At 39.1% G+C, this 20,417-nt stretch overlaps 1 protein-coding gene across 1 annotated transcript; it reads right to left on the bottom strand.

Moving 5' to 3' along the window:
• Positions 1–505: 505 nt before the first annotated feature.
• LOC138893730 (uncharacterized) lies at positions 506–1,255 on the bottom strand. Its single transcript, XM_070178384.1, has one exon. The coding sequence runs from the start codon at positions 1,253–1,255 to the stop codon at positions 506–508; it is 750 nt and encodes a 249-aa protein (XP_070034485.1).
• Positions 1,256–20,417: the final 19,162 nt, after the last annotated feature.

Genomic DNA, 20,417 nt, shown 5'->3' with positions numbered 1-20,417 from the left:
AGAGTTAATCATGCTTGGGGGTAGATTATACGATTCTTTGTGCCTTGTTGGAATATTTGACTTTCTTGCTTCATGTTTTACTTGATTTTATTTTAATAGGAATATGAAGTTCAATGCTAGAAACCATGATTTAGCTTATTATAACTTGATTAAAGTTTGACGGACTTTTTGTGAAACTGTTGATATGCTAAATTTGGTCATCACTATACCTAATCACAAATACATCGCTATGACCGTTATTCTTGAGATATATTGGAGTTGAAGATCGCTTTTGAGATTTCTTAAGGTTCTTGAGGTTTATTGAATTATTATTGGCTTGAGAGCTGTGATTGTTGTTTATTTACGGTGTTTGCTTAACCACTCCTTTTGATATTGTTCATGCTGCCTACCTTTCTTGTTATTGACATACATATGCTTGGTGAGGAAGAGTGTAAAGTACGAAAGGAGAGATCGTGCCATTGTATGTACATTATCATGTGAGGAAGAGTGTAAAGCATACTCTTTGTCAAGCAATATCAGCATCCTCACCACTTGATTCATTGTTGTCTGTCTTAAGGACCAGGTTTTTCTCCCTTTTGGGCTCTCTTCTCTCATGATCCTTTTTCTTCTTCATTTCATAAGTTTTCAAATTACCAATGAGTTCATCAATGGTTAGCTTTTGTAGATCCTTTACCTCAGTGATAGAATTTACTTTGCTTTCCCAGGAACCAGGTAATACGCTGTGTATTTCCCTGACAAGTTTGTTCCTTGGAATGATTTCTCCCAGAAAATGGAGCTCATTGATGATAAAGGTGAAACGAGTGTGTATGTCCTGAATGGACTCATCGTCCTTCATCCTGAAGAGTTCATACTCAGTGGTTAGCATATCAATCTTCGACTGCTTGACTTGAGTTATCCCTTCTTGTGCTATTTGGAGAGCTTCCCAGATATCCTTAGTAGATTGACAGGTAGAAATCTTGTTGTATTCATATGGCCCAATGCCACAGACGAAGATTTTCTTTGCTCGAAACTTCTTCTCTATAGCCCTGCGCTCAGCATCGCTGTATTCCTTCCTAGACTTGGGAATTATCACTTCTGGTTCCCTAATGGTTTTCATAAGAATGAAGGGACCATCGTAGATAATATCCCAGAGCTCTGAATCTTCAGTCATGATAAAATCATGCATCCTTGTCTTCCACCATCTGTAGTATTGGCCATTGAAACTTGGTGGTCTGTAGGTGGATTGACCTTCTTCGAAGTTTGGTGGAGCAGCCATGAGGATCCTTTCTAGATGTTAGCCTTATAGAAAGAACCTGCTCTGATACCGATTGAGAGAAACTAAGCGTCCACCAAACTATATAGAGAATTAGGTTCTCTATTAGTTTTCACAGAACACACACACATACATAGCAGTTAGTAAATAACATAATAGAGTTTTACGTGGAAAACTCCCAGCTCACGGGATTAAAAAACACAACCTGCACTCGTAGGATTTAACCTTCACTACTGAGCAAACTTCAGATTAAAAACTATTGTAACCTAGGAATTAACCTATTAATCTTTCACTAACTTGTAATAACTCTATTACAAGCATCTTTGTAATAACTCTATTACAAAGCTTATAACTCGATTAACTCTAGCCAAGACACAAACACAAGATTTATGATTTTACAAAAGGTTTTTTACACAATGCTTCTTACTAAGATAAGTAAGAATTACAAGTAAATCACTTTAACAAAGGTATAACACAACTAAAGACATATAATAACTCAATGAAGGAAGCGGGTCATTCGTTATGTTGTTCTTTGTTCTTGACGCCTTCAATGTCACTTGCAGTTTGGCAACACACTTGAGAGGAAGGTTGATGAATTTTGGAATGTGCAAGTGTGTTGTTTTTTCCTTTGCTTCATGTTAATATTACATAAGTGACATCACTCGAATGATTTAAGCATGTTTGGTACAAGGGCATTCCCATAAAGTGACTTGTGCATTGTATGCATTGTTGCGTGTGCGCTGAGGCACAGTTGCAGCCACTTTATAGCTGTGGAGAGTTGACTGATACAGTCAGCAATGGAATTGATGTCTATATGTTCCCTCTGTTGTTTCTTTGACTCTGAGTGTTGGAACATGTCCCAGACTTGAGACTTGTTGATCTTAAGCACTTCGAGGATGTGGAGCAGGTTCCCCATCTGGTTCTTAATATTAAGTTTGTTAGATCATCAAAACATAATAGTACACATAACTTATCACTTATCAAGTTTATACTTTTCTTATTGTTTGTTATATCTACGTATATGCCTTTTCTCATTTGTTGTACCTTCGTGTAAGCTTTCTGCCATGATAGTTAGTGAAATTTATGATCTCTTATCTTAATTGCTATCATTACTTTTGTGCCTCCCACCTAGTTTGTTACCATTGTCCATATACTCTACCTTGTTCGTTATTACTATCTCTGTATTTCCCACTTTGTTGTTACTGTTATTGGCATTTCTTTCACCTGGTTGATATTGTTATACTTATGCTTGGTGATTAAGAGATAAATGTACAAACGGTGGTGCCGTGCCATTTGATTTGACATATATATTTGGTGAGGATGAGATAAATGCAATAAGGGTGTTTTCGTGCCATTTGATTTGATATCCTGAGTACATTCCTCAAACTATGAGAGTTCGTAGATTTTACTATGTTTTTTGGTGGTTATCACTTTAAGAAGAGGATTGTTTGTGACATGGAGGAAATTGACCGTGATTTCTTTTAGTAATCATTTATTGCTTTGCATATCTGTTCTTGCATTCTCCTTTGTATTACTAGTATTGTTTTATTGCAAATATAATTGAGCAGGTCATATTAGTGAATATCTTTTGACTTAAAAATCTCGTCACTACTTCATCGAGGTTAGTCAAGATACTTACTGAGTACATGGGTCGGTTGTACTCGTGTTACGGTTCTGCACCTTGTGTGTAGATTTTGGAGTTGCGTAGCCGTAGAGGACGAAACCTAGCATTGGAGGCGTATCAATGCACCAGACATAGACTACCATTTGATCACGTTAGTTTAGGATTTATATTTCTGTTTCTGTAAATTTCAAACAGATGATGTATTTTTTCTCAAACCGAAATTGTAATCTTATTCATAGTCGCTCGTGATTTGTAATACTAGTCCTTGGAAGGTTGTATAGAATTAAGTCATTTATTTCTTGTTATGAATAATATATTATTTTAGTTATCTTATTCTATGTTTGGCCTACCTAGCATTAGGGTTAGGTTCCATCACGATCTAGAGGGATTTGGGTCGTGACAAAAAGTCAATCCCAAGTCAACTTAGTCAAATCGTGAAACAACATACCGGATTACCCATAACCTCACAAATCCAAATCTATGCTTATATTTCCATTTGAGTCCTAGGATTTAAGCTAAAATATTCTATTGTTTTTCATTATATTTCATGTTTAATGGTTAATCTCCAAGTAGAATTATGTTACATTACCATGAGGGAGTTTAGAGTCATTACCTTGAAGTCTCATGACGTTCGCATCAACATCCTTCTATTCCCATAGCTAGGTTTGTCAAAAATGGTGAAAATAACATTTTTGTCCAGAAATTGCCATGTTTATACTCAGGCATCAATGCGATCGCAGAACACACATGAAATTGCGAAGATTATGGCATCGACATCCATCACAAACACGACGACCATCTCGGAAACAGAACCACAAGGCGAGGTCAAGAAACTGCCATCACGTACAACATGCCCACGATCGCGAAGGTCAACTAGGGTGACTCTCTGCAAGCACGACTCATCCTTCATGAAAAGCGAACCTGAGTCTTGTAACCTCAATGCGATCAAGACGCTAGACCAGAAACTTCACCAACTGCATTTTAAGTCCGAATTTATTTGGAATATACATGAGTCCCTGGGGGATAAATCCAAACTAGCCCAACAAATCCCAAATTAAAATATTAACTTGTATAAGGGCTCAAAACACAAATGGGAAGTAAATACTCAATATAATGGATTGGGTTGTTATAAAAAAATATCGCGGATCCAAAAAAAGACTTTCTTTATAAAAAGTTAGCCGTAGATGAGTCATAAGGGTTGAAGCCCTATAATATAACTACTGAAGGTGCAACCCAAACTTACCTATTTGAGATGCCATGATGAATCTTCATTGTGGTAACAAAAAATTATCTAGTAATTGGAGAAGTACTATAAGTTTTCTTTGTTGTCTTAGTCCCCCGTGAATAATTTTCATTGTACTTAAATGTAATAGACAGGTAAAGCACATCTTCTGAATTATTTTATGCTTTCTTTACACATATCGTTGAAGAATCTACCTATTTTAGTATGGTTATAAGGTGGCAACCTATGAGATTAGGCTTTTCTCTAGAGCATTCAAGAAGCAAGATACTAGTGTAAGACCATTAATGTCGTCTGAACCTATTATGACTCAATAATAATATCATATAATGTGAATGATGATTTGAAGATCGGGCTAGAAGTTCTTAGTTCAATACTTTAGTTTACTATGGTCCTTCTGATCGAGCTTCTTCTCACTACCCAAACTCCCACCGGAGCTCTGACGGTGTCTAACACCGCTTGCTAGGCAAGCCAACAATCAAATAACAACAATAAACTCAAATAACAGAATCAAATAGTATCAACACTAGAATAATGACAACACAACTAAAACCATCTCACGACCTGGTGTCACTGAGCACAGGAGCGCTATCGAATTCAATTGCAGATACTGATCCAAAATACAAAACTGTCAGAAAGATAGAATAGTAATAACATACAAAAAGGAAAAAAGGAAGTTCAAGGCCTGCGAATGGGATCAGTAGCTACCTCTCCAAGAATTAGTACGGGTGCTACTCTCTAGCAATCACCTCTCTCGGCAGTACCTCGATCTACACATAAAGTGTTGTCACGACCAAAAATCTCACCTGTCGTGATGACGCCTAACACACTTGCTAGGCAAGCCGACAATCATTTAACAACTAAACATTAGAATAAAACATGGTTTAATCAACTCAAGAGTGGAATTAACATAAATATCTGATAAAAATAACTGAAACATTACTACAACCATCCCAAAACCTGGTGTCAACGAGTACATTAGCACTTCTAAATATCAACATAAACCAAACTCTAGTACAATTGTCTGAGTAATAGAACATTACTGAAGAGGATAAAAGGAAAGAGAGTCAAGGTCTGCAGATGTCATAGCAGCTAACTCGAAGTCTCCAAGCAGGTGCTAGCACAGATCTAGCAATCACCATGTCCAAACGTACCTGGATCTGCACACAAAGTGCAGAGTATAGTATGAGTACAACTGACCCCATATACTCAATAAGTAATAGAACTAACCTTGGGCCAAAAGTAATGACGAGCTCAGAAGGATACAGTGAGAACCAGTATAATGAAAAGAAAGGTATAATAGTGACAATGATAATAAATAACTCAAAGAAACTTCCATATTCAACTCGTTCATGGTACAGAAATTTTTGCATGCTTTCAAGTTCACAATTAAAGACTAACACTAATAAGAACATGTCAAGTATAGCTAGCATGAGGAATGGTACATCTCTATGCCTACATGTCAAATATGCATGTCAAATGTATGAAATCCCAGTGATATTACCTAGTACCCACACCCTCATCGTACACAATCTATCTATCTCAAATGCCCATACATCACACACACAATCACTCAGCACTGTACATGTGACTGGCATCAATTCTCCCCACCAAAGCATGTATATATATCAATGTGCATGCGCTCACTGCTGGTTTGTCAGACTCCGGAGGGGCGAATCCTACCGAAGCGCTAATATAAAGCCTATAACACCTTCTGCAACGTGCAGCCCGATCCACAATAATAAATAAGCCAATAAGGAATGTTGTGGCGTGCAACCCGATCCACAATGATAACAAGTGATATAACAATGAGTGATAACAGAACCTGAGATATGATATGCAAATGAAGAATCATGACTGAGTACATAATTACAGTTAAAGCAGATAACTCAAAACAACAGCAATAACCTCATTAGGTCTCAACCGAATAAGCACATAGCTTAAACATGATTTCTAGCATGAATTACAGCTCAATTACTCTAACAAGTGGGAATTACACAGATAAAACAAGACTTGATAGCAACTCTATTGATACCCAATTTTGCCCTCATATTTTCTCAAACAGTATATATACCTTTCAAAACATCATTTTGCATCATTATTTAGTTTACAAAAATCTATACAAGAATTTTCTATAATTTTTCATAATTTTTAGAAATTTAGAATCGATTTTCTTGCATTTAAATTACTTGAATATTTATTAATTACTCCTTCAAATTATTTTGTGATGAATTAATTATTTAAAATTATTATTTGCACATATAATACATGTTTCAAATACTTTTACTTCATTTTATATAATTACAATAGTATTGTTTAGCTATTTGTAAAATTTTGCAATAATAGCCTATATTTGCATGTTTTATTGCATTTGTCATTTTATTCAAGGACAAAATAATATCTTACATTTTTTATAATTTTATACTATTGTTTTAAAGTATTAATTTGTATAAATAGAATTTATATATATTTATTTAACTATTTTATTAAATTATTTCCCTTTTAATCTCCTATTTAAAAACTAGCACAATATTTAGGCTAATTTTCAGACCAATTGTGGCCCAAACACTTAGCCCATTCACCTCAGCAGCCCAATCAAATAACCCTCTAATTTAACCCGGCCAGAGACCCGTTCACTTGACCCCGCTCGTTCCCTATCTGATCTTGGCCTTTGATCCTAAATGATCAACGGCCCCTAATAAACTAACCCCTTTTAATTACCCAACCCTCTAACCCTAATCCTCGTTTACCTAAAGACCGACGCCCCGTTTCCCTCCATCTGTTCTCTCTTCTCCTCTCAAACCCTAGCAGTTGCCTCTTCTAAATCTCCTAACTCCAGTTCTAATATGGAATCTCTCCACAATTTGCCTTCCATATATGCTCCATCTCCGTGTTACGTACACAATTTTTGGTATCACTTAGTACTTGCCTATTTTTGGCAAGTACCAGGCCTGAATCATGTGAAAACCGTCTTTAATCTTCAATATCTAGACGGTATTACGTCTATATACATTCATGTCAAGGCGATATAAAGCCAATTCACCAAAACCTTTGGTCGATTCCTTGATTTATGTCTAATTATTAGGGTTCGGAATTTTATACTTTTCCTTTTACCCGTTCCATTACTGATAGCATGTGGTACTTGTTTTCCATATTTATGTTTGATTGATTGTTTTCCTTGTTTGTTCGCTTGATTCCTACTATTATATAAACCCCTCCCTTTTTTCCTTTGAAACAGACTTTTAATCACCCGGATTCACTAAAAATCGAAACTATTACTCTATTGTTTCTCTTATTCTCTTGTTCTATACGCTGATTTTCACCTTTTCTAGGTGCGAGCACTGCCCGGGGTTCATTTAAAGCCCTTGGGAACTCTGACGCACTAAGAATCTAGGTTCTTACTCTCTGATGACATCTAGAGCATTGTGTAATTTGTTCTTTCTTGTTGTTTGTTTATTTAAGTGATAACTGGCAAGTCTCTTAGTTTTATTGTTTCATTCTTCTGTGTTCATGTCCTGCATATTCACTCCTCTGAATTTCATGACCTAAATATGCTCTTAGACCATCTCTATGTGTAACTTTACTAGCATTGCACTCGTATTCTGATTTGAACCTCTTTAGCATTTGGCCTTTTACTTAAAATCTCCAGTTTTTGAGATATGTTATTTGAATATGCTTCACCTGAATAATTTAGACTCTCTTAAGTTCATTTAGCCTAATGTATTGGTACTTGAATGTCTACATTATTGTTTGACATGAGTTTTCTTTCCTACTCTACTTTGAATCCCTGCAATGACTGCCTCACATCTGTAATGTGTTATAATTTGTGACTTGCTCCCCTGCTATTGTATCACTCAGCATGTCTTTGGGCTTACATAATTCCATATCCCTTTAGTGATTATTTGAGACTTAGTGGCTATATTAATCTGTGTTTAATTACAATATTTGAGATTGTTTGTCTTAGTGATAAATTGGTGTCACGACCCAATTTTCCCTCCGTTGGGTATCGTGATGGCACTGTCCAAAAATTAGAATAAACAAGGGTGAGCATATGTGCTCAACAATATCAATAACACCTCTTATCCGATAAGAGTGCTTCACTACGTGTATGCTTTTCCAAGTGTCCTAACATAGTCCATACCAGCAAATAAGCATAAGGAAAAAAAGAACGGACAGTACATAGAATATTTTTCTCGCAACTTTCACAAAATAAAGCTCACACAGGTAAGTGTACCACTACATAAATATCAACAACAAGAATGCCCCCAGGCCATCACAAATCATCACAAATCAATCTCTGACACAGCCCACCTTGTCTCGCCAGGTGTGCAATAATAAAGTAAGTCCCTTCTTTGTCTCGCCACACGTACATAACAATGTTCCCACCTTGTTTCGCCACATGCGCAACCCACATATATATATATCCCGCCTTGTCTCGCCGCATATGTGAATATCAATAGTAACAATAGCACGGCAGAAATCTCGTGCAACCCCATAACAACAACCGCACTATAGAAACCTCGTGCATCACAACAATATCATTCGCACGGCAGAAATTTTGTGCATCACCACAACAAGTACAATAGCAACAATGGCAATAATACAAAGTACGATAAGTAAATCAACTCAAGAACTTTAAATCACAAAAAGCGGTAGAACCAATTCACAAGGAATAACCACAGTAAAGAATGCTAGGCGTAAAGAGAACAGCTCAGCAAGGGAAAACTAATATGTAGCAACGATCCCACAATATACATTTCAACAACAGGGAAGCTAGCACGAGTCAAATAATTCAAAATAAAACAAGTCAACTAAGATATAGGATATCTAAACTTCTTTTAAGGTTGAGAAATTACGAAGGATATTCAACAATTCAATTAAGGATAAGCAGCGTAAAAATAATCATAACCTCAATTAAGACTGAACCATTACAGGATGAGATAATAATAATTCCAAAAAAAGATAAGCAGATATGAAAAGATAGCATGACAATAGAAGAGGTAAAAACTTCAGTTAAGTCAAATAAGAGTGAGTCCTAAAGCAATTAATTCTAATTAAAGCATGTAGAGGTAAAACTAGTAAATAGGAACTTAATCATATCAAGAACAACTTCATACTCAGTGAATATAAGGACCTAAGAATCCTAAAAGGCCAACTTTCCACAAATAAGTCCAAGCACGCACTCCTCACCTCGCGTACATGGACTACAATCAACATAGAAGACTCAAATCCTAAGGAAAAAATTTCCCACGCAAGGTTAGGCAATATACTTACCTCAAAAAGACAAACTGATACTCAAAAATGAACTTCTCGGGTGAAATGACCTCCGGACGGCTCAAATCTAATCAAAAATAACTTCAAAGCACAAATAAAACTCATAAATACCTATTCTGGATCATAAAGCTTCAATCTTTATCAAAATCTAAAAATCGGTCCAAAAGTCGACTCCCGGGTCAGCACCTCGGAACCCGACAAATTTTATAAAACCCGAACACCCATTCCAGTACGAGTTCAACTATACTACAATTATCAATTTCCGATGCAAATTCGTCCCTCAAATCATGATTTTGCATTTTGAAAATTTTCTTCAAAAATCACCATTTTTCCCAACTCAAAACACAAATTAAATGATAAAAATAAAGATAAAATCATGTAATATAATAAATTCTAGGTGAAGAACACTTACCCAATCGATTTTCTTGAAAACCCCACAAGAACCGCTCAAAACCGAGCTCTAGAACTCCAAAAGTGTTAAAAATGGCTAACCCTCGGAATAGAGGACTTTATATTCTGTCCATGTGTTTGTACATCGCGATCGCGGAAGAGAAGATGCGATCACGAAGAGGAAATGGCTACTTCCCGGAATTAATGCTATGCGATCGCGAACAAACATATGCGATCGTGAATAAGGAAATTGATGGCCCAGGAACTGAGCTATGCAAACGCAAAGAGACGGGTGCGAACGTGAAGAAGGGAAAAGCAAACCTTTGTGATTGCGAATGGAATCACGCGAACGCGAAGAAGGAAATTGAGGAGGTCGGCAAAGATACTTCGCGAACGTGAAAGGAGCTTCACGATCGCGAAGAAGGACAACAGACACCAGAACCAACAGTTGAAAAATAGAAGGAAATGACCTGTAGCCCATCTGAAACACACCCGAGGCCCGCGGGACCCCGTCCAAATATAGTAACAAGTTCCATAACCTAACACGGCCTTGATCGAGGTCTCAAATCACATCAAACAACGTCGAAACTACGAATCACACCATGAATCGAACTTATGAACTTCCCAAACTTTCAACTTTGAAAACTCGTGCCGAAACCTATCAAACCAACCCGGAATGGCGTCAAATTTTGCAGAAAAGTCCCAAATAATATAACAGAGTTGTTCCCACTTTTGGAATCAAAATCCAACCCCGATATCAAAAAGTCCACTTCCGGTCAAAATCTCCAAAAATTCGACTTTCGCCATTTCAAGCCTCAATCAGCTACAGACCTCGAATTCATAGTACGGACACACTCCTAAGTCCAAAATCATCCAACGGAGCTAAATGAACCGACGTAACTCCATTCCAGAGTAGTATTCACATAGTTCCGACTACTGTCAAAATTATAAGACTTAAGCTTCCATTTTAGGGACTAAGTATCCCAAATGACTCTGAATCATTTGGTAACTGAATTCAACTATGCACGTAAGTCAATACACATAATACGAAGTTGTTCAGGGCCTTATGCCACCGAACGGGACTAAATTCTCAAAACGACCGGTCAGGTCGTTACAATTGACATGTCTGCTTTCTGGTGTTGTGGAGGATATTCAGCATGATTTGGACCCTTAGTCTTTAACCCTTTATGTTAGTGCCTTACTCAGACTTATTTGGTATTATGAATCTTTGTATGTTAATCTTGTAATATCAGGAAACTGGACTCTCCTTTTTTATCTCAATGTGTTTTCTGCCAATATGTTACTTCTTGCTAAGTATTAAACATGTAATAGCAACCTGCCTCTAAGTCTTGTTGACCTTCTTAACTAGTATGTTCTGTATTTTAGACAAGTTTGCTATGTCTGCTTTCTTAAATACAAGTGCATATCTTCAAATTCTCTCTGTTAACCATTGTTCTCTCACCCTCATTTGTTGCCTACACTATTTTGAATCTATCATTCTTGGCCAGTTAGAAACCAAGGCCACTAAGACTCTCTCTATTGACCTATCTAGTGTGAGTATTGCTCGGGGTCCATTTGATACCCTTGTGAACTCTAACACACTAGGATTTGGGGTTCTTTGGCCACTCTCTTTACTACTGAGACCTTAGCTTTCTCTGACTCAGTTCTTTCCTCATTCTATCTACTGAATATGCAAACTGGGTTGTTTAAGTGATTTTTGTGTGATTCAGTGTTTGGGTCATATGATCAATCTGTGATTGTTTGGTTTGATTTGAGTTCCTCTATGGTTTCTGGGTTGTGCTGATAAATGTAGTCCCATGTTGGGATCTGGGTATGCTATTTGTGAAGAAAGCGTTTGTTGAAGGCCCAGGCAATACTTTGTATCTCCTTTTGGGCCTGCTATAGGCCTACTGCTATTGCTTGTATAATATGTTGTAATTACATATTAGTTCCAATCGTTAATCGTTAGAAATCCTGCCTATAGGGTATTACTACTCGCTCTAAAGTGATAATGCTAAACTTTCCAAACACGGTTTCATTGCTTAGCCATGACACCATTAGGAAGCATGCCCATAGGATCAAACTGAGTAATTATGAGTATTTCCAATAGTTATCAATGCTAACTACTGCATAAATCACCTATAGATCATGTTTATAGGTTTAATCACTTATAACCTATAACTTCAATAATCAGCATGCAATACCAAATCCTTCTGAACTGTATAGTTCTTTTGAAATCGTGTCTATAAGTTTAAAGTGGCACCTTGCATCTGAAACTGCCTGCACGTTTGAATCCAAGGTCACATAGAAACCATGTCTATATGGCTTAATGACTTTAATTCGCCTCAGTTTCGAAACTGTCTAATGCCTAATGTGAGAACCTGTTTTGCATGCATTTGTTGTTTAAGTATGGAGGCTAACTTGAGCCCTTAACTGTCCTTACATGAAGTCCAATTTGTTTTGTATGTCGCTAGATTTATCATTTTTTGAGCATCCTAAGTGAAGTCTACAACCACCCAAATAGAGGTCCAAAGCCTTCTAGACCATAGGCATGGGGCGGGTAGTGCACACATAGGGCACGACTTAGAATTGAATTAGAGCGCTTTTAAGTAAACAATTTCAATCTAGTAATTGGCTAGCAGAAAATGATAGTTTGTGCCCGCTGAATAATATAAGCAACTCCTACTTAAAGGGAGTTGAGAAGTATTATTAATGTTGCACGGGGTGATCCTTTAGGCTAAAAAACTTAGGACCCCCCCCCCCCCCCCATTTTTCCCTTACATACTTGCTAAAGGATTGAGTCACTAAATATAGATCGACACTTTTGTAATCTTTAGTGATCCTTAAATATTTACCAATTATTCATATACTTTATTTTTCCTTACATTGGTTTATGCTATAATAGGACTTTCAACTTTCATATCTTTCTTTATGTGCTCGATTTTAATCACATAATCCATATAGTTTTAAGTTCAGTCGGGACCCACAGTTGTGGACCTCGAAAAGTGCCTAACACATTCTCTCTGAGGTAATTTGAGTCCTTACCCGATCTTTGGTGACAGACTAGTTAAAATAGAGTTATTCGCAAATAGGTGCCCTAACGCACCTTAAAAATCGTTAGGTGGTGACTCTTCTCTTTTAATACCTCCTTTTAAAAGAGTTGTCACACATCGAGACCGGCTTTCGCGAGAAAATGGGGCGCGACAAACTCAGTAAAACATTAAACCCGGATCATGTTTACCATGGTGCACATCCACATGACCATCACATAGAATGTGTGTCACCCAACACAACACAAATAATATGTTTTCCAGGGATAAATACCCTCAATTCCAAGATTAGAAATGTTATTTACCTCAAAGCGCATAACTCAATGTTCCAACAAACCCTTGCCACGGGAATCGGCCTCCGAACGACTTGAATCTAGCCAAAGCAACTTAATTCCATCAATAATAGCTATAGAAAACAATTCCAAAAGATAAAGCTAAGGTCTTTAATCAAAATCGAAAAGTCAACCCAAAACGTCAACCCCGGGCCCACACCTCGGAACCCGACAAATTTTGCAAATTTCGAACACCTATTCGATAATGAGTCCAACCATACCAAAATCATCTAATTCCAACCAAAACTCGACCCTTAAATCCCCAAATATCACTCTCCAATACATAGTCCAAAAATCCCCAAATTTTAACTTAGATTCATGAAATTTAGGTCTAATAATCAATGGGTATTCAATATTTATAGACAAAAGTGATTAAAAGTCACTTACCTCTTCAATCTAGGAGGAAATAAATCCAAAAATCGCACTAGTCCAAACTTCAAAATCCCAAAAATGAGAAAAACAACTAAACCAATCGATTTAAAACACTGCCCAATGATTCTCGCTTCTGCGGCCCTCAAAATCGCACCTGCGATGCCGCTTTTACGGTCCAATTTCAACATCTATGGAATTCACTTAAAATCCCGACCATGCGCACATGCGGTCCCATCTTCGCACTTGCCGGACCGCTTCTGTGGCCAGCCTTCGCTCCTGCGCGTCCACACCTGCGGAGAGACTCGCTTATGCAACTCCAGCCTCTCCTGCCCAAATCTGCTTCTGCAGCAAACATTTTCGCACCTATAGTCTGTACATGCGGAAAATGCCTCGCATCTATGGCCTCTGCCAAGCCCAACCGCTGCACCTGCGACAAGCATGTCCCTTCTGTGCCTTAAGCTTCAGCAATTCCCTAAGTCCAAATAAAATTCCGATTTCAATCCGAACCACACTTGAGGGCCCTGGGACCCCATCCAAACATACCAATACGTCCCATAACATGATACGAACTTAGATGAAACCTCAAATCATATCAAGCAACATCAAAATAACGAATCGCACCCCAATTCAAGCCTAATGAAACCAATTAACTTCTAATTCCTAAAACTAGTGCCGAAACATATCAAACCAACTCCGATTGACCTCAAATTTTGCAAACAAGTCATAAATTACAACGGACATACTCCAACTCCCAGAACCAAAATCCAAACCCGGTATCAACAAAGTCAACTCTCGGTCAAGCTTATCAACCTTCCAAACCTTCAACTTTCCAACTTTCGCCAAAAAGCCTCAACCTAACCTACGGACCTCCAAATCAATCTCATCATATATTCCTAAGTCCAAAATCACCCTACGAAGCTATTGGAACAATCAAAACTCCATTCTGGAGTCATCTACACAAAAGTCAAACTCCGGTCAACGCTTTGAACTTAAGCTTCCAATCTTGGGACTAAGTATCCCAAATCACTCTGAAACATCCCCGAAACCAAACCAACCACCCCGGCAAGTCACATAACCACAAATAAACATAGAGGAAGTTATAAATGGGAGAATGAGTCTACAATACACAAAACAACCGACTGAATCATTACATTCTCGCCCGCTTAAACCAACGTTCGTCCCCGAACAGTTCAAGATTCATACATGGAGTTTCAAATAGGTGTGGATATCTTCTTTGCATCTCTCGCTCAGTCTCTCGAGTAGCCTCCTCGACTGGCTAGACTCTCCACTAAACTTTCACTAAAGCTATACTCTTTGATTTTAACTTTCGAACGTGCCGAACCAAAATGGCCACCGGCTCTACATCATAAGTCAAATCCCCATCTAACTGAACCGTGTTGTAGTCCAATACATGAGACGGATCACCATAATAATTTCAAAGCATAGAAACATGAAATACTAGGTAAACACCCGATAGACTAGGTGGCAATGCAAGCTTGTAGGCCACCTCTCCAATCCTTTCAAGCACCTCAAAAGAGCCAATATACCGAGATCTCAACTTTCCCTTCTTCACGAACCTCATCACACCCTACATGGGCGAAACTCTAAACAATACCTTCTCTCACACCATATATGCAACATCACGAACCTTCCTATCAGCATAACTCTTATGTCTAGACAGCGCTGTACAAAGTCAATCCTGGATGAACTTGACTTTCTCCAAGGCATCCCAAACCAAATCAGTTCCCAACAACCTAGCCTTTCCCTGCTCAAACCAACCAACTGGAGAACGACACTGCCTCTTATAAAAAGCCTCAAAAGGAGCCATCTGAATGCTCGATTGGTAGTTGTTGTTGTAGGCAAACTCTGCAAGTGGAAGAAACTAATCCCAAGAACCCTCGAAATCTATAACACAAGTGCATAACATATACTTCAATATTTGAATGGTGCGCTGAGACGTTCCGTCCTTCTGAGGGTGGAATGTTGTACTCAACCCAACCCGTATGCCCAAATCTCGCTGCACTGCTCTCCAAAACTATGATGTGAACGGTGTGCCTTGATCATAAATAATAGACACCGGAAGATCCTGAAGACGACCAATCTCACAGATATAGATCTAAGTCAGTTGCTCTAAATAATAGGTAGTCACAATCGGAATTAAATGTGCGGACTTAGTCTACCGGTCCACAATCACCCAAACTGCATCAAAATTCTTCAAATTCCGTGGGAGACCAACAACGAAGTCCATGGTAACACGCTCCCATTTCTACTCGAGAATCAAGTCTCTGAAGAAAAATGCTCGGCCTCTGGTGCTCGTACTTTACCTGATGACAGTTCAAACACCGAGCCACATACTCCACTATATCTTTCTTCATTCTTCCCCACCAATAGTGTTGCATTAAGTCCTGATACATCTTGGCGGAACCCGGATGAATGGAATACCACAAATTGTGGGCCTCATCAAGAATCAACTCACGCAACCCATCCACATTGGAACCACAAATCCTACCCTGCATCCACAACACCCCATCATCTCCAATAGACACCTCCTTGGCATCACTGTGTTGCACTGTACCCTTAAAGACAAGCAAATAGGGATCGTCAAACTAACGTGCTCTAATGCACTCATACAAAGAAGACCGAAAAATCATGCAAGCATGAACCCTACTAGGCTCTGAAACATCTAACCTTATGAATTGATTGGCCAAAGCCTGAACATCTGATGCTAGCGGTCTCTCTCCAAGTGGAATATATGCAAGGCTACCCATACTCACAGCCTTTCTACTAAAGGCATCGGCCACCACATTGGCCTTTCCGGGCTTATATAAAATGGTTATATCATAGTCTTTTAATAACTCTAACCACCTATATTTCCTCAAATTTAGATCCTTCTGCTTAAACAAGTGCTATAGACTCCGATGATCTGTAAATACCTCACATGACACACCGTAGAGATAATACCTTCATATCTTCAATGCATGAAAAATAGCTGCCAACTCTAAATCATAGATGAGGTAGTTTGTCTCTTGGGGCTTCAACTGGCACAAAGCATAAGCAATCATCCTACCCTCCTGCATCATGACACGCCCAATACAAATCGCTAAGCATCACAATAAACCATATATGAACCTGATTCTGACAGTAAAACTAGAACTAGGGTCATGGTCAAGGCAGTCTTGAGCTTCTCAAAGCTCTCTTCACACTCATGAGACCACCTGAATGGGGCACTCTTCTGGGTCAATCTAGTCAAAGGTGCAGTAGTGGAAGAGAAATCCTCCATAAAACGGCGATAATATTCGACCAAGCCAAGAAAACTCTGGATCTCAGTAGCTGAAGATGGTTTATGCTAGCTCGAAACTACTTCAATATTCTTCGGATCTATGTTGATCCCCTCACTAGACATCACGTGCCCCAAGAACGCCATAGAATCAAGACAAAATTCACACTTGGAGAATTTAGCATATAACTTCTTCTCTTTTAATGTCTGGAGTACAATCCTGAGGTGTTGCTCATGGTCTGCCTGGCTATGTGAGTACACCACTATATTAACAATTAATACTATGACAAAAGAATCAAGATATAGCTAGAATACACTGTTCATCTGATGCATAAATGTTGCTGGGACATTGGTCAAGCCAAAAAAATCACAAGAAACTCGTAGTGACCATAGCGGATCTTAAATGTCATATTCAGAATATCATAATCCTAAATCTTTAGTTGGTGATACTCAGACCTCAAATCAATATTCGAAAAGACTTTATCACCTTGATGATGGTCAAATAAGTCATCAATGCATGGAAGTGGGTATATGTTCTTAATTGTAACTTTTTTCAACTAATTGTAACTTTTTTCAACTACATGTAATCAATGCATATCTGCATAGTACCATCCTTCTTCTTCACAAACAGAACTGGTGCATCCCAAGGTGACACACCAGGCCTAATGAATCCCTTATCAAGTAGCTCTAGAAGCTGTTCTTTCAATTCCTTCAACTCTGTTGGTGCCATACAATACGGAGGAATAGAGATGGACTGAGTGCCCGGCACCAAGTCAATACCAAAATCAATATCCTTGTCGGGTGGCATGCTATGCAGGTCTGCAGAAAATACATCTGGAAATTCCTTTACTACCAGGAGGGACTCAATGGTAGGAGTATCAGCACCAACATCCCTCACAAAGGCCAAATATGCCAAGCATCACTTCTCAACCATTTTTGGAGCCTTCAAGTATGAAATCACTCTACTTGGAACATAATCCAGTGAACCTCTACATTCAAACCTAGGCAATTAAGGCATTGCTAACATCACGGTCTTAGCGTGACAGTCCAAAATAGCATGACATGGCAACATCCAATCCATGCCTAGAATCACATAAAAATCGACCATACTAAGCATTAAAAGATCAACTTTTGCCTTCAATCACCCAATAGTCACCATACACGACCAATACACACGGTCCATAATAATAGTATCACCTACCGGTATAGATACATGAACATGAATAGCTAAGGAATCACTGGGCATATCCAAATAACGAGCAAAGTATGACGATACGTATGAATAAGTGGAACCAGGGTCAAATAATACTGAAGCATCCCTGTGGCACACTAAAACAATACATGTGATCACTACGTCTAAAGAAACCGCCTATGGCCTGGAGGGAAAAGCATAGCATCGAGCTTGACCACAACATGATCGACCTCCCCTTCTAAGGCAACCTTGAACCGCCTGAGTTCCACCCTAAACGGACTAAGCAGGTGGTGAAGTGACTGGTGCGGAAGTGATAGCCTGACCTCTCTGGTGAACTGGACCTCCCAATAGACGGGGTAAATTCATTCTCACATGCCCCAACTCTCCACACTCGAAGCAACCTTGATCCAAAGATGGCGGTGGGTCCTGAACTGGACCTCGAGACCAAAAATAACCACTAGAAGAACCTGGTACTGACGAGCCTTGAACAGATGGATCACGGGATAAACTCTAAGCTAGGAGAGCACTGAAAGATGACTGACCCGAATGAGCACTGTATGAACCATGACTAGCTGATGCACCATGATGAACTGGATGATCCTTCTGAGCGGGTCTATAAGGATAACCTTTGTTGTGATATGACTGACCTCCAGATAAGGTACCACTGAAACTACTTAAAATACGGAGCCTCTTGACCTCTCGCTCTTCGTGCTTCTACCTGCGAACCGACTCCAAGCGCCTAGCAATCGCGACCACCTAGTCAAACCTATCATATGTCTCGGCCTCTCGAGCCAAATTAAAACACAAGCCATAGTTTAGGCCATCAATAAACCTCTTGATCCTCTGTCTCTTAGTATGAACCAACCATACCGCATGATGGCACAAATCTGTGAACCTCATCTCATACTGAGTCAATAACATACCCTCCTAGCGTAGATGCTCAAACTGCCTATGCAACTTATCTCTGCGAGTCTGTGGGAAAAACTTCTCTAAGAAGAGAACTAGAAACTCATGTCATGTAAGTGGTGTAGCGCCGGCTGGCCTGCTCAACTCATAAGCCTTCCACCATCTGTAAGCTGCCCCTATCAGCTGAAATGTAGTGAATCCGACCCCATTGATCTCCAAGATACCCGCTTGTGAAGGATTCGATGGCACTTGTCTATGAAATCCTAAGCATCCTCTAACTCATCCCTACTGAACTCTGTAGGCTTAATCCTTTCAAACCGCTCTAGTCTCTTCTTCTTTTCATCACTCATAGGTAGGCAAACCTCGGCCCGAGCAACAACAACCAATTGTGCTGATATTAACCATGATGTCTAGAGTAGCTGAGCGACCTTCTCTAGAGTATGAGCGATGGGAGTATAGGCACCTCCCCTGGCCTGTGAAGAGGTTGGTGCAGCTGGATATGAGACTACCTAAGCTAGGCTCGTGCACACAGTCAAAATATAGGCTAAGGCCTTCTGAAGGCCTGGGATCATAATGGGCACAGCTGGTGCCTGAGGTTGTCCCACCGGCTCAACAACATCTGGTATCTTCTCGTCAATTGGAGCAACTAGTAGCTCCACAGGCGCTGCTCTAGCTGTGGTACGACCCGCACCTCGGCCTCTACCGTGACCTCGACCTCTTACAGCCCTAGCTAATGATACTGGTGGCTGTTCGCCTAATCTACTTATACGTGTCCTCACAATCTGTGAGAGAATAGAAGAGTAGAAGTTCAGATTCCGAAATTACAAATCCGCAGGACAAGAATGCAAGAAAGTGAAGTTTCCTAAGGTTTGGTAGCCTCATGAACATAAGTACAGACGTCTCTGTACAGATCCGTAAGACTCTACTAAACCTTCTTATGACTCATGAGACCTAAACAGCCAAGGTCTATGATACTAACTTGTCACAAGTCAAAATCCCACATGTCGTGATGGCGCCTAAAACTCTTGCTAGGCAAGTCGAAAATCTCATAACAGCCAAACAATTGAATAAAACATGGTCTAATAAACTCAAGAGAAGAAATAACATAAATATCTGATAAAAATAACTAAAACACTACTATAACCATCCTAAAACCTGGTGTCAACAGGTACATGAGCACTACTAAATATCAACATAAACCAAACTCTAGTACAATTGTCTAAGTAATAGAACAGTACTGAAGAAGATAAAAGGAAATAAAGTCAAGTCTGCAGACGTCATAGCAGCTACTTCGAAGTCTCCAGGCATGTGCTAGCACATACCTAGCAATCACCACGTCCGGTTGAACCTGGATCTGCACACAAAGTGCAGAGTGTAGTATGAGTACAACCGACCCCATGTACTCAATAAATAACAGAACTAACCTTGGGCTGAAAGTAGTGACGAGCTCAGAAAGATACAGTCAGAACCAGTATAATGACAACACATGTAAAAATAATGATAATAAA

This window comes from Nicotiana tomentosiformis, chromosome 6, assembly GCF_000390325.3.
Source record: "Nicotiana tomentosiformis chromosome 6, ASM39032v3, whole genome shotgun sequence".
Lineage (NCBI taxonomy): Eukaryota > Viridiplantae > Streptophyta > Magnoliopsida > Solanales > Solanaceae > Nicotiana > Nicotiana tomentosiformis.
This window is presented reverse-complemented; position numbering and strand designations above follow the sequence as displayed.

Coding starts and splice junctions, on each gene's coding strand:
- LOC138893730 (XM_070178384.1), bottom strand. CDS start 1,255: ATGGCTGCTCCACCAAACTTCGAAGAAGGTCAATCCACCTACAGACCA.